At 41.1% G+C, this 15,806-nt stretch overlaps 1 protein-coding gene across 1 annotated transcript; it reads right to left on the reverse strand.

Annotated features, from left to right (window-relative positions):
• Positions 1-3,082: 3,082 nt before the first annotated feature.
• tmem174 (transmembrane protein 174) lies at positions 3,083-15,339 on the reverse strand. The gene is made up of 2 exons (XM_037692535.1): positions 14,789-15,339; positions 3,083-3,191 (listed from the first exon to the last, which is right to left on the reverse strand). Exons 1-2 carry the CDS (start codon positions 15,337-15,339, stop codon positions 3,083-3,085), a joined length of 660 nt encoding a protein of 219 aa, XP_037548463.1.
• Between the last annotated feature and the right edge of the window lie 467 nt (positions 15,340-15,806).

Below are 15,806 nucleotides of genomic sequence, written 5' to 3' on the forward strand. Positions count from 1 at the left end.
CACTTCCTGTAGCTTTCTGTGGGTCACAACAAATCCTCTTGTTGTATCATGAGAGATTTTCTGCACACAATGAGCTCAGGTTACAGCCCGAACAACAACTTTAGCTGTTAGTGAGTTTTGGAGACTAAAGCCCTCCTCCTGTTGGTGAGTTGACAGCGTTGGAACAAAGCGAACATGATGTTCTCTGTCCAATCAGCTCGCAGAGCCAGTTGCAGCCACACACTCGCTGAGGATTATCTGACCCTTTTGGTATTTGAGGATTTCAAAAAGAAATCTTAGATGTAGTTTCCAAATCCACTAATGCTGAGCTGCATGTGGGGGTGGTGGGGTATGGTCCTCCTGCACCATCAGACATCTCATCCTGCAGAACACTGAGCAGAGTTCAGTCCTGTTGTCTTTAAGGACACAGTATATTTAGAACTGATCCACTATAGTTTTCACTAAACTTTCAGTCTTAGCCACCAAAGAACTGATGATTTTAACCTTCATGTCAGGAGGAGTTTTAAAATAAATATATAAATGTGTTATCTTTCAGTGCAGCCCTTAATTCTTTCAGAATTCAACTCCAGCTCTCCACAATGATGAAACAATGTGGCCCAGCCGCACGTAAAGAGTCAGACTGGGCTGCAGGTCCTGGTCCAAACGGTTTGGTTTGGTTTTGGAGTTGTATCGCTGTGCTTATTTGCTGTATTGTTTATTTACTTATTTATAAATTTAATTATTTATATGTATTTATTTATGTGTTTGCTTATTTATAAATGTATTTGGTTTTTTGTTTATTTATTTATTTATTTGTGTGTTTGCTTGTTTATATATTTTTATTTTTATTTATTTTTGTGTTTGATTATTTATTTATTTGTTTGTTTATATTTTCTGCTTATGTGTTTGCTTGTTTATTTATTGATTTATTGGTTTATTTTTATTTTTTATTTTTTTATGTGTTTGCTTGTTTATTTATTCTTTTATTAATTTATTTGTTTATTTATATTTATTTATGTGTTTGCTTGTTTATATATTATAATTTATATTTATTTATGTGTCTGATTATTTATTTATTTATTTATTTATTTGTTTGTTTATAATTATGTGCTTGTGTATTTGCTTGTTTATTTATTCATATTCATGGGTTGTTTGCTTGTTTATTTGTTTATTTGTTTACTAACATCAGGTTTAAAGGGAAAGCTGAGTTACACTGAGAGAAAATGAATGTTTGAGTTTCTCAACAAGAAGCCGTGCAGCTCGCCTCCTTCAAGCTCTTTTTAAGATGTTTCATAGTTGCTCTAAAACTTTTGCTTTTCTCCCTAAATTTTAAATTGTCTGCAGTTTTTCCTGAGCTTCATTAATAGTTTATTATAAGAAGATCTATTGTTTTGTTAAAGGTTGGAGACTAATTTTAAAATTGTATTTAAAAAAAATGTTGACATGAGATTTATTTTTCGGTTCAGTTTGGGCCTCCTGTCAGAGTTTCATTGATCCCAGCTGATTTCTGTGCGTGTCGTTAACAGGATCCTTCACTGATTCATTCGTTAATGCCTTCAAAGTTGTAAGAAACAAATAAATAATGCTGAGTCAGATTAAATTCGAACAGCATTTGGAGATGAAAAAAACACGTCCTTATTAATTCAAAATAAATTTTAAACACAACTACAATTAGAGCAGTGAAATAATAAAATCAAGTTCAAATAATTGTTTGTGGAAAACTTTCGATTTACTTAAAAATTCTTGTTGTTGTTGTGTTGTAGCTGTGCAGAAGTCCTGAGTGGGCCTCTGTGAGTGTTTCTGCCCCCCTGTGGCTCTCTGACACTTTGAGGTTTTTTAAAAAACATTCATCCTTCACAGAAAACAGTGCGGCTCCAAAATGTTCCTCATTCAAGAATAACATCAAACTGTTGGTCATTCTGCGTGGCTTTGGCCTTAAAGATGTTTTATTGTTTGACAAAGGGCTTTCTGAGACATTTGAACAGATTTCTGCTGACTGAGAGCGTGTGTGACTTTGTTCCGAATAATTAATTTGGGGCATTAAAACTTTTCTGGAAGTGTTTGAAATCTTGTGGATCTTCTGTGGCGGTGTTAAGTGGCTCTGTGTGACTCCAGGTGGCTGCAGCTGAGAGACACACACATCACAATAAATGGGTTTTACTGATGTGGAACTCACATGCAACATGGCACGTTTTTGTCTATAAAGTCGTTTCATGCATGTCTTTATACATGCGTGTGCAGTTAGCATGGCAGCTTCATGTGACAACAGCTACGTGCAAAATCAAACTGGACTCTTTTTTTGTGCTGCTGTGGAAAGAAACGTGATCAAAATTCTGCTTTAATTTAAACCAACTGATGCGTTCTGCAGAATCACTTTCATTTTACTGCCTGCCACTGATGGCAACGTTCTTTTGTCACTTAGCAAAATCTTATGAACCACTGGACAGATTTTATTCAATTCAGTCCAGTTTATTTATATAGCGCCAAATCACAACACTGTTGTCTCAGGGACTTTACAGGAACATTCACATACAGTACATGGAAAAGACAATTAGCAAAGTTCTTCATCTGAGGAAGCAGCAGACATGTTGAACCTTCACTTCGTCACAGTCTCCCATGTATTGACACTTTTATTGAAACATTCAAAAGCTAATTAATGGATGTGCATCTACAGCTGATGAACTTTTGAAGTCAACCCAACTCCAAACGGCTGCTACAACTAATTGACATTAGCAAACAAATAAATAACTTTAACTAAGTCATTGTTCATGCACTGTATTGAGCACAAGCTTGGTGCGGTAGTAGCTGAGAGTCATCCTCAGTACGTACTCAGAGTGCCACATATTGTGCAAAATACTTCCTTAAACTTTTACACTTAACTCAGCATCAATTCTGGCTGTCTGTTAGTAAAATATTTCATGACGTAGTGAACATATTGTGGATGTATGTTTACTAACAGCATCATAAGATGATCTTGATTCTGACATGTGGTGTTAAATGTGATGTGCCTTGCTTTAGGGAAAACAAGGCCCTTTTGTGTTTTTCTTCTTAAAACAAGATATATGTAGACTTTTACTGAAACAAAATGCAGTTTCCATCAGGTTCATGTTGGTTTGTGTTTGTGGCAGGAAGGGAAGAGATCTTCATACGCAGGTGGACGTGAACATCCGCTCTCATCCAGGCGCCCTCCAGCACGTCCTGTCTTCTTTGTTCTGCAGAAAAAGAACAAACATTAAATCTCAGACAAACACTCACAGGCTCAGTTATGTTTCAACCATTTAAGCCCATAAAAGAAAGCCCAGTCTGTCGCTCCTTCATTGTCCTGTTTGGCATTAACTGGTGAAAGGCAGTGAAACAGGTCAGGAGCCGAGCCAACAGGAGTGAAAGTGGGTGTGTGCTCATGTGATCAGGGCAGCAGTTTACAGTCACGGCAGGTTAACTGTATTATTCCTGCTGTCTGTTTGGATTAAAGCGAAATGCATTCCTGGAAACCTGCTGCGAGTAATTGTCTAAAAACAATAAAAGACAGTGAAAACTTGGAATGCCGCTTTGTGTTCATAGCAGCACGTCAAAGAGAGGATTTTTTAAAATAAATGGGATCGTGCAATTAGAAGAATAAAAAATGTTTCAGCTGGGGGTGCAAGAACAGGCGGCAACATATGACTTCAGTTTAATCCCAAAAATTGTACTTTATTCATAAAGTATATATGAAAAATGTTTGTGAAGCTGTTTTAAATTCCAGCAGGATTTTTAATTAATAAGTGCAGTGACTGTAGTCCTAAAGATTCATTTTTTTAACCGCTCAAGAAATGTAAATACAACCCTAGTTTGAAAATAGTTTGGAATTTGCATAAAATAAAATAATTACATGCCATATATCCTAATCCGTGCCCAATAATCCAGGTAGAAAAATCTAACAAAGTTAAGACGGTCTTCTGGACAGATTATTTTTGTTGAAATGCTTCAACGTGCAGAGGACCAGAGTTTGTTGGATTTTTCTACCTGGATTACTGAGCCTGAATCAGGATATTTTTGAACCACTTTGGTCATGGCTGCCTCAAACAAGTTGGCGGGGGAGAGGGCGGACTCCAGAAACCCTCTGAGCACCATCAAACTGGTTGGCCCACTATGTGAAGATGCTGTTAATAAACCCGTTTGTTGTGGCTCCTTGGACTGATGGTCTTTATGATGAAAGATGAAACATTTCAACAAAAAGAAACAATCCAGAGGACATCTTAACTTTGTCAAATTGCATGCAATGATTTGCAAATTATTAGTTTTAGAGAAAATTGTTCTATATTTTGAAAGAAAAAAGAAAATAGCAACTGCTTCATTAAAGTTGGGACAGAGACATCAATAGGCTGTAAAAGTAAAGTAGGAGTATTTTGTAATTAATTAGGTTCAAAAGCAACAGACCAGAAAGAGGACTGTGTAAAAAATAACATTTCAGAGGCTGAAGCCCTCTGAAGTAAGGCTGGGTAGAAGATTTCAAGATTTAAAGTATCTAAAGAAATCTCTGAGCTCAGAGGAAAAGACTGAAAGTCAAAAATGGATGCTGGTGAAAAATTGTCAGGATTTGGTTGTCAGGATTTGGTAGTCAGGAACAAACCCAGTTGTGCAGACAGGACTCAACTCGGCAGATTATAAAAATAAATATTTAATGGAGGAGTGTATTTACAAAATAACACGCTAACGAGGCAGCAAAACTTACGTGACAACAGAAGGCTCAGAGAGAAACTCAGGGAGGACTCAGGAGAGCTCAGGGGAGACGCAGGAGAACGCAGGAGAACACAGGAGAACTCAGAGACCCAACGAATACGACCCGACGAGGAACAAAACAGAACAGGAGGCTTATATACAAGGACAAGACAAGACGTGATTACAACAGCTGTGACGAGACAAAGGTGGCACCAATTAAACTGACGAGGAAACACTAGGGAAACACAGACACAAACAGAACCAGCAAATGGTACCATCCTTACAAAAATGGATCATCAAGCAGCACTGCCAAGGAAACAGGTGTGATTCTGTTCTGGACATCACTGCACAAGCTCAGAAACACGTTCAAAAATCTTCATCTGTAGACACAGTTCACCATGTCATCCACAAAGCTCGATCACGCAAGAAGAAGACATATATGTGAACGTCATCCAGAAATGTTGCTGTCCTTTCTGGGCATTAAAATGGATTGAAGCAAAGTGGAGAACTGTTCTGTGCTCTGACAAATCCAATAAATGTATTATGTTGAACATTATGAGGACATTTATTAAGAAAGGAATAGTTGTCAAAAATACAATGAGCCAAGCAATTAGTAGGCCGGGCCTTTCAGGACACGAGCTAAAAATTCAGTAGGTAACGAAAAGAAGAAGTTAAGGACACTTAATGTGGTTTTAGAATATTAAAGCATGTGAACCAGCTCAGCTGACTGGGCGCTGCTCTGCTGGCGACCGGGACTCGTGCACTATCGCTGTTGTTTTTATCATTTTATTGAACTATGTGTTTTTATTGAATTATGTGTTTTTATTAATAGGTGTTTTATATTTTTGTATTTTATTATGGGGTTCACATGATTTTATTGGTTGTAGTGTATTTAATTGTGGAAGAAGCTTTGTTAGCGCACAATGTCCAAGACAATTTTCTCCTTGGGGACAATAAAGTATACATCTATCTACGTCTGTTTACCTGAACCACTTCTTCAAACGTGATGCTACAGATTAAAAAATAAATAAAGCATTGTATTTGTTAGGGAATTTTTGATCAAAGGTAATGGATGTTGTTATTACTATGGCTGAGAATCTTAACTCTGCCCATGAAACATACTGTATGTTTGGGTTAGTGGGGAGAGCTGGCTAAGGCTGCAGCATGCAACTTCAGCCAAGGATACCTCCTGCACTCTGTGAACTCAGATGAACTGATAAGGGTATAAAAGCAAGCGAGGAGACAGCTCGGGGCATATTCTCATGACTGGTCTTCATGTGTGCTTCGTGCATATTTGTGTAACCATCCATCCATCCATCCATCCATCCATTATCTTTCTCTTATTCCGAAGTCGGGTCGCGAGGGCAGCAGCTTGAGCAGGGAGGCTCAGACATCTCTTTCCACAACCACCTCTTCCAGCTTTTCTGGAAGGATTCCAAGGGGCTCCCAGGCCAACTGAGAGACATGATCTCTCCAGCATGTCCTGGGTCTTCCCCGGGGTCTCCTCCCAGTCAGACATGCCCAAAGCACCTCCCTAGGGAGAACCCAGGGGGCATCCTTACCAGATACCCCAACCACCTCAACTGGCTCCTCTTGATGTGGAGGAGCAGCGGTTCTACTCCGAGTCTCTCCTGGATAACTACACTTCTCACCCTATCTCTAAGGGAGAGTACAGCTACCCTGCGGAGGAAACACATTTCAACCACCTGTATCTGCGATCTCATTATTTCGGTCACTAACCAGAATTGTGACCATAGGTGAGGGTAGGAACTGACCGGTAAACAGAGAGCTTTGCCTTACACCTCAGCTCTCTCTTCACCACAACCAACTGGTACAGAGTCTGCAATACTGCAGATGCTGCGCCAATCCATCTGTCTATCTCATGCTCCATTCTTCCCTCACTAGTGAATAAAACCTTGAGATTCTTGAAATCCTCCACTTGAGGCAGAACCTCCCCCTTGACCTGAAGAGAGCAATCCACCCTTTTCCGGTTCAGGACAATGGCCTCAGATTTGGAGGTGCTGATTCTTATCCCAGCCACTTCACACTTGGCTGCAAACCACTCGAGTGAGAGCTGAAGATCACGGCACAATGACGCCAACAGGACCACATCATCTGCAAAAAGCAGAGATGGAATCCAGAGGCCAATGAACCAGAAACCCTCCGCCTCCTGGCTGCACCAAGAAATTCTGTCCATAAAAGTTATGAACAAAATCGGTGACAACGGGCAGCCCTGGTGAATTTCAACTCCCACCCTGAATGGGTCTGACTTACTACCGGCAATGTGAACCAAATTCTCGCACTGCTTGTGTAGGGACTGAACAGCCTATAACAATGGGCCCCAGTGCCATACTCAAGGAGCACCATACACTGTGTACCCCAAGGAACATGGCTGAATGCCTTCTCCAAGTCCACAAAACACATGTAGACTGGATGGGCAAACTCCCACGGCCCCTCAAGGACCCTAGTGAGGGTAAAGAGCTGATCTAGTGTTCCACGGCCAAGACGGAGCCCTCATTGTTCCTCCTGGATCTGAGGTTCAACCAGGGATTGGACTCGCTTCTCCATTACCCCTGAATAGACCTTACCAGGGAGGCTAAGGAGAGTGATGCCCCTATAATTGGAGCACACTCTCCGGTCCCCCTTTTTGAAGAGTGGAACCACCACTCTACTATGCCAATCCAGTGGCACTGTCCCCAATGTCCATGCAATGTTGCAAAGGTGTGTCAACCAAGACAGCTGTTGGATTAATTCAGGTTTTAAATTCAACTAAAAAAAAAGAATAAAAAATAAGTAATAAACAAAATCCTTGACACTCGTAAAACAAAGAAACATTTTATTCTGGTCAAAGAAACTCTTAATTAAACTCAAATTGAAATGTTTAGGTCAAATAAATTAGGAAACTAAACTCGAGTTGAAATACTTGGATTAAATTAATCAGGCTTAACTAAACTCAAATTGAAATACTTGGGTCAAATTAATCAGTCCACATGAGTTTATCACATATTGAAAATGTTTAGCGTTTAGGAGCTGTTTCCTTCTAAGAGCTGCTGGAACTAGGTTAATTATGGGACAACAACAATTCTAGTGGGTAAATGACATGACTTTAACTTTATGACTTGAGATTTCACACAGGTCCTAGGAGTGCAAAAGGACAACAGATGTGTACATGGTGAGTTTAAGAAGTTGTACTTTGTGAACAAAGGTGCAAGTAGACGTTTTTGTGCAGTGACAATGGACTCTGTGATGTCTTGAAGGGTATACATAGTCTTAATTGATTTGAATTACAAGTATTTTGTTTGTGATACAGTGAACCAGCATAGTATGAGATGAAATGATTTGCAGATTTGTTATATAACAAGAAGTGATTACATATTATCATGCTGCCTAAACCTTTACAAGGTCTAAATGGATAATGTGGACCTGAGAGTGGACTTCACTGTCAGGTGGTGAGTCAAAACACATATTCTACAAGATGGAAGACATTGTTTTGAAGGGAATATCTTATGCAGTAGGGGTAAAGACTTAGATTGTGCAGTGTTTAATGGAAGTTTTCACTCTTATGTAATTGAGCGTTTAACACATCTGTTGTACAGTCCAGGACACCGGAATGACTCCGTTGAAGGTAAACGCTGCAGTTCCAGAGTAGAACTTGCTAACAGATGAATGTTGAATCAGATTTTAATAATTGGATTGTTTATTTTTCCTTCTCAGCGGCCTGAGAGGACAGACCTGTGGATTGGGAAGATGAGTCTGGCTAGGCCCACAAAACACAGAAGTTAGCATTTAAATGCATACAGCATCCATCTGAGTTTTGATCAGGACTCTCTGGTGCTGGGGGGGTCGGATCAGATACCAGAGGTGTTCAGGTGGACGCTGAAGTTGGGCCTGTGAAACTGACCAATGAGACGGTTCAAAGACATTGTCAGTCGAGCACCACTGACACAACAACAAAGAACTTGTCAGCCAAGTAACGTGACTTTTCAAAGATCTAACAGTCCAACAGCGAACTGAATGAACTGTCCAGCGGGGGTCCTGGAGTTTGTCCACAGCGAGAATATCCAGTCAAGTATGGTGGGCAGTCTTGCTCAAGTCTCAAGTCTTGCTGTATGCTGAGATGAACTGCTGCACAAAGCTGAACTGGTCTCCAGACCGAGGGAGACAAAGAGCTGGTGGTCAATCTGTCTAAGGTCACTAACATCAACTGCAGCCTGACGGAGGTGTCAACCCCACATTTGGTCTGTGATGGTCATCTAAGCGCCTTGGTGTCGTGATCAAAACTACAGTTGGCTTTGATAATAATCACTCACATAGACTCATTTTAAGACAGGTGACACAACATGATACAGAAGTACTGATGTGGGAGGGCTAGATGATTCGCCCTTCTCCAACTGCTCTGAGATGAAAATTGTTTTACCTCTAATGCTCCACACCCCTGAGCAAAATATTGATTTTTAACTTTCCGTTTATACATGTCAGGAAGTCTCATTCAAGAGAAACCTGTACCTGAGACCTGATTTGGATGAAGTTCACTAATGTTTTCTAAAATAATACTGAATGATTGTCTTTGCCTTGAAGGAGCTCATTTGGTGGGTCTGGTTTGATACAAAGGATGAAATTTATTTAATGGTTAACTCTTTGCTGAATTATAGGAGAGCTTGGGTTGAATTTGGCTATTTGCTTGTAAAACCTGGGTTGAATAACAGTAGTGGAAAGATTAAAACTACACCATATTTTATAGTTCTGAAACTAATACTCAAACTGGGTGTTAGTGGTTTACGGAGGGTAATACTTCAGATTTGAAACAGAAAACTGTTTCAAAGAGGGGGAAGGTGAAGGCTGCTCTTAGCAGGGAACAGTTCATACAATAATTAGATCATTACAAAATATACAAAAATAACTTCGTAGGGTTTTATAATTATTTTTTAAAAAGCCAGTAGTAGGTCTGAAGCGTTTAAAGGATCATTTAGGATAATCACATTGACATTTGAAAAGTGGAATAAATCAGAAGCCTACAAAACGACATTGCACTTGTATATTGTACATATCGGTTTAACAACAGTATATTTTTTTTTTTTTCTCTCTTACTTTGTTGTAATGTGTACAGATTCCAGAAAAGGGGGACGCCCCTAGCCTGAAGTGGATTTGAGCAAAGGTTAAGGGGAAATGGGGTGGTTCGATAATTTTAGACACAACTGACTTGACTGGACTGGACTTATAGTTTAATTGGGCTAATAAAAGGTGTCATGAACAAAGTATTTTAACCACATTTTTCTCGTTCTCTCTCTCTCTTTTATTTTTCCTCTTTCTCTCTTTTTCTTCCTTGCTCTTTCTTCCCTTCTCTAGCACAGACAGGTACCTGGATAGAAGATTAAATTATTTTTTCTCTCAGTGTTGTAGGTCAGTTGTTTTAAAACTTGTAAGGTTATATTGTACTTTGATGTTGTGCGCAAGCGATTTAATGAAGTCACTTCCACAGGGAGGCTGGCATGGGGAGTGCTTATTGCAGGGTGTTGTTGTGTATGTTTTAACTTTACTAATTGTAGGTAGACCTGTGGACTGCAAAGGCTTTGAAGGATGAAAGAAGAGACGAGAGAACACAGGTATCCCTGGAGAAGTCCAGTATGTACCTCATTTCAGTTTCAAGTGTATAGATGAATGTAAGAATAGCATTTTATTTCAGTTTTTGAAGTTCTGTTTTATTATAACATTACAGTGTAAGAGTTCACACTAGCAGTAGCAATAATGACCATCAGGGTATCCCATAATTAAGAAACAGGTTTTACTCACTAGGAAGTAACCACAGTCATTTTTCCAGGCCCACAAATGGGTCATGGATCTCACAGATAAAATAATCAAAAGGCCATGCAGGGTGTTTAACAATTCGCAAGCTTTGGTGTCCAGCTTTTCTCATCAGGAGGGAGAATATCTGACTGAGGAGATTGACTACGAACCATCACACCGGACTGGGTCATGCTGAAAAGAGGGACAGGACGCCACCAGGTGGTGGAGAGAACATCACACGCCATCAGTCTCCAGAATGAGAGTGACACCTGTTACGACCACAACCAGTGCGCCCCTGGAGAGGAGCGGAATCGATTGCTGGACCTGATTGAGGCTGATCTGCTGGAACATCAGCTCCCCACTACACCTGGAGGAGGTGACAGGACCTTCGTGGGAGCTCATTCTTTGCCCCTTTGTTCTGGTTGGAAAAAGGCAGTAGCAAACGTTGGAGAAGGAGTCTCCGCTCTGCCTAAAGTCGGTCAGTCAGGTGGATCGGGTAAGGACGAAGATTACCAGCCCTGACCGTGAAGAACAGAAGACGCGTCAAACTGATTTTAGTTTTGTCCCAATACACACACGTCATTTAGAATGTTTAATCAGACTGATAAAGGTTCTGAGGACTTTACATGAAGATATCACCGCGGGCCGAATCCCGCCGAGCACCAAAGGACCCTTGTGGACGAACAAGGCCTCCCACCGCAAGCTCGAGAACTGAAGACCTGCTAGATAGTACTGTTTAAATTGGGGGTGTTGGCTTTTCCTGTTTAATATGAGTGTCTAGTCTTTCCTTTCAGTCATTCTGAAAAACAACCAGAGAAGGGTCGTGGATTTGATTGGAAACTCTTAACTATTCAAAATTTTACTCCATTCAATTGGGCATGTCATCATTCTAAAATCCCACGAGGTATTTTAAAGGTGGTTCAAAAGAGGTCAATTTTGGTATTAGGGTGGAGTTTTACTTATTTTAGTGTGGGACACTCATCTCTTGCTAGGAGTGTTGTAGTTTTTTCATATTTTTATAAAGGTTTATGCACTTGGTATTTTTTACAGGTTTCGAAGGGTTTGAACCAGGGGTCTGGTCCAGGACCCCTGGAGGGTTGCAGTAAGTTGGGTCATTTCCATATGGACAAATCCAAAAAGGGGTGATCTCCCATGAAATGGGGAGATCAAAAGAGGGAATGTTGGATTTCATATTTTTATACCTTTTTATATTTCCTATCAAGCATTCAAATGTCATGTTATACAAAGTGTGTGTGTGTCTTTCTTCCAGGGTTGCACTATGTTTATAGAAAATGTCTGCTAATTCTAACTAGTTGACCTTTAAATATAAACTCATATTAGCTAAGGATAATTTTACAAGTTCACATTTGATATATTACAAGCAATCAAATCATGCCAGATAGCAGACTGATTAACATAAATAAAGCTAGAACACATTTCTTTAATTTAGACAATATAGTTTGACTAAATAAGATCCCTCAGGATCTCTCTTAATAATAACCATTAACATTTAATCATTGTTGAATACAGGGTCGGTTTAGCTGAGAGGACACAGGGTTAATTGTCACAGTAAGCTACAACAGCAGAAGTATAAAAAGGATCAAGTAAGAACACGCAAACATGAGTTAGATAACAATTAATAGTTATTAATTATTCCTAGAAATAAACAACTTTAACTCAAATCATTTGGTATCACTAAGGTATAATCACGTTAAACAAACAGCTAAAACGAACGATTTCAGTGAGGCAAAACTTCTTATCTGAAATGCAGATATTAACGTCCTTGAGGGGGCGGGCTAGAGTCGTAACCCTAGCAACAGAAAGCTAGCCTTCTCAAACTGTGATAAAAGGCCGGAAATGACACACGCCCACCGAGCATTTCCGGGAGGCGCACACCGAGACGGTTCGTTCTTTAATGCTCCAAAATATATGCATATATTTTAATAATGTAATTGTTTGTCTCTGAATATCTGTAACCCATGTTTTGTCAAATAAATCTTTTATACCGAGGGTGACGTCTCAGCTGTTTTGAACACGACGTGGTAGCCAGCCACAACACAGCCCACAACGTCCCGAGCCTTAAGGAAATCAGGGTGAATTTCATCCACCGCTGGAGCCCTGCTGCCTCTGAGCTTTTTAACTACCTCAGTGACCTCAGTCACAGTTATGGACAGACCAACCCCAAAGTCCCCCGACTGAGCTTCCTCCATGAAAGATGTTTTGGTGGGATTGAGAAGGTTCAAGAAGTATTCCTTCCACCTCCTGTTGACATCACTGGTTGAGGTCAACAGCACCCCACCTTCACTGAACACACTGTTAGTAAAGTGTTGCTTTCCCCTCCTCAGCCACCTGATGGTTTGCCAGAATCTCCTGGGAGCTGACTGAGAGTCTTTATCCAAGACTTCACCAAACTCCTTCCACATCCTAGCTTTTGCCTCAGCAACAGCCAAGGCTGTGGACTGCTTGACCTTACCATCCAGTAAACATCAGCTGCCTCTGGAGTCCCACCAGACAAAAAGGCCCAATAAGGCTCCTTCTTCAGCTTGACAGCCTCCCTTACCCGGGGTGTCCACCACCGAGTTCATACTGTACTGACAACCTTGCGGCCACAGCTCAAGGTAGCTACCTCAACAAGTGAAGCACAGAACATGGCTCACTTGGACTCAATGTCCCCCACCTCAGCTGGGATGAAGTTAAAGCTCTCCCAGAGGTGTGAGTTGAAGATCTTTCTGATATATTTTTCTGCCAGGCATTCCCAGTAAACCCTCTCTACATGTTTTATCTACCGGGTCTGTTCGGCATCTTCCCTGCCACCTGATCCAACTCACTACCAGGTGCTGATCAGTTGACAGCTCAGCTCCTCTCTTCTTCTCTTCACCTGAGCATCCAAAACAAATGGCCGCAATTCAGGTGACACAACTATAAAGTCAATCATCAATCTACGACCTAGGTTTGCTGGTGCCAAATGCACTTATGGACACCCTAATGTTCGAACGTGGTTTTTGTGATGGACAAACAATGACTAGCATAGATGTCAAACAACAGAACACCGCTCGGGTTCGGATCAGAGAGGTCGTTCCTCCCAATCACGCCCTTCTAGGTCACACTGTCATTACCCACGTGAGCACTGAAGTCCCCCAACAGAATAAAGGAGTCCCCAGCTGGCTCACCTTCCAGCACCCCTGCCAAGGACTACAAGAAGGCCGGATATGAACTGTAATTCAACGAGTAGGCACAAACAACAGTCAGAGCCTGTCCCCCCATTCAAAGGCAAAGGGAAGCTACCCTCTCATCTACTTGGGATTGCACTTATATAGCATTTTTCTATCTGATCAAGACACTCAAAGCACTTTACACTACAATCTGTGCCCTCATTTACCCATTCATACAGCACTCTACTATATCTGTACAAAGATTGATCAGTGCTTTATCACATTCAAACACCACTGGGACACACATCAAAGGCATTTAGGGGTTAACTGTCTTGCTCAGGGACACTTCAGCATGTGACTGCTGGTGGAATCGAACCCCCAACTCTCACATTGGAGGACGACTGCGCTAACCATTCAGCCACAGCTGCCCAAGCTGCCGAAAAACAAAAAGCAGACCATATTGTTGTTGCCTGTGTGTGTGGGGGGGGGGGGGGGGGTGGGGGACTTCACAAAATTTTTCATGAACCAGTAGATGGATTTTAAGCTTATTATGGACAGTTCATCTGCAACTGATTAACTATGGGAATTAACATGATTTAAATTAACATAATTTAAATTGCTGCCACTACTAATTTACTTTTGCAAACACAAAAATTGCTATTTCCCAGTCAATTTTACAGATACTGAGATTAACAACAAAGTCCATGCTCAATAATCCAGGTATAAAATCCAACATTTTTCAGTCAGGTCATCTGGACAATTTCTTTTTTTGTGTTGAAACATTTCGACTTCAATCTGGAAGGTTTCATCAGTCAAGGAAACATATCCTTGACTGATGACTGAGATTAAGTTTGGTGTGGCAGTATCTGAGTAGCATTGGGGAGCAGGAGGGGTTTAATGCCTCATATTGCTAGTGCACAGACCCTAGTATTAAAAGGAGAACTTGTCAGATAATGGACAAAAGGCTCTTGTGGATTTAATTCTCAACACTGGAAGAAGGTGTTTAGTATGACCCTGCAGTTAATGTTATCAACTCAACTCCTAGTACTAACGTACTGCACAAGATCTTGTAACGTTGACATGAAATTTAACCAGCAAGGCAATACATTTGTTATTTCTCAATGTTTTATTTATTTTTTGCTAGAAGATTGTTTATTAAGAAAAAACTTTCTTACCGGCTTCTTCTCTGGTCTGCCTGTGCGTTGTGATCCCCTCTGTCCTCGGCTGTAACACTGTCCACACTGTGGACAGCATTATATGAAGGAAGGCCAGAATGGAGCTCATTTTGTTGGTGTATTTCCTGGGCGATGAAGCCATAGGCAGGTGGAATACAGAGCATAGTTGTGGCTCCTTGTAGCATGACAGGAGGATTTATGCCATGAACTACAACAGGGAGTCCTCTGGATGTTTGTTCCCGCACAGGTATGACAAACACCTCCTCCTCCTGTTTGCAACAGCAAATTAACTTGAACTTGCAGAAGCTGGTGAGCATGAAGGTTCCTCCGACTGAGATCAGAATGGGGCCCAGCAGCTGAGTCCACTGAAAGTGGGTGTTAGTTTGGTAGTGTTGCCAGCCCAAGGCAGTAAATGTAACACCCAACATGGCTAAGATGAGTCCTGACAACAACAGGGTCACTACAATCTTCTCACCGTCCAGCAAACTGTCCGACAGACGAGAGCGAGAAGTGTTAGTGTTGGTCTCCATTCCAGGTCTTTGTCCTGCCATGTGAGTCCAGTACCTTGTCATGAGTTAAAACACAATATGGGACACTCTGTCTCTCACAACAAGTTCAGCTGAATGGACACTGAGTAACTCTGAAAACTACCAGCCAAGAGGACAAGTTACACGTTAACTTGTACTTTCATTAAATACAGAATGGAGTGCAGGATCACAGTGATGTGGACAACAAGTCCATCCATCCATCCATCCATTATCTTTACCCGCTTATTCCATTTTGGGTCACGGGGGTTGCTGGTGCCCATGTCCAGCAATCACTGTGCGAGGGGCGGGGTACACCCTGGACGGGTCGCAAGTCCATCACAAGGCCACATAGAGACAAACGAGACAAACAACCATTCACTCTCTTTCACACCTAGGGAAAATTTAGAGTTACCAATCAGCCTAGCATGCATGTTTTTGGTCTGTGGGAGGAAACTCGAGCACCCGGAGAAAACCACGCATGCACGGAGAGA

This window comes from Nematolebias whitei, chromosome 18 (assembly GCF_014905685.2).
Source record: "Nematolebias whitei isolate Nwh7 chromosome 18, NemWhi1, whole genome shotgun sequence".
In the NCBI taxonomy this organism is placed as follows: Eukaryota; Metazoa; Chordata; class Actinopteri; order Cyprinodontiformes; family Rivulidae; genus Nematolebias; species Nematolebias whitei.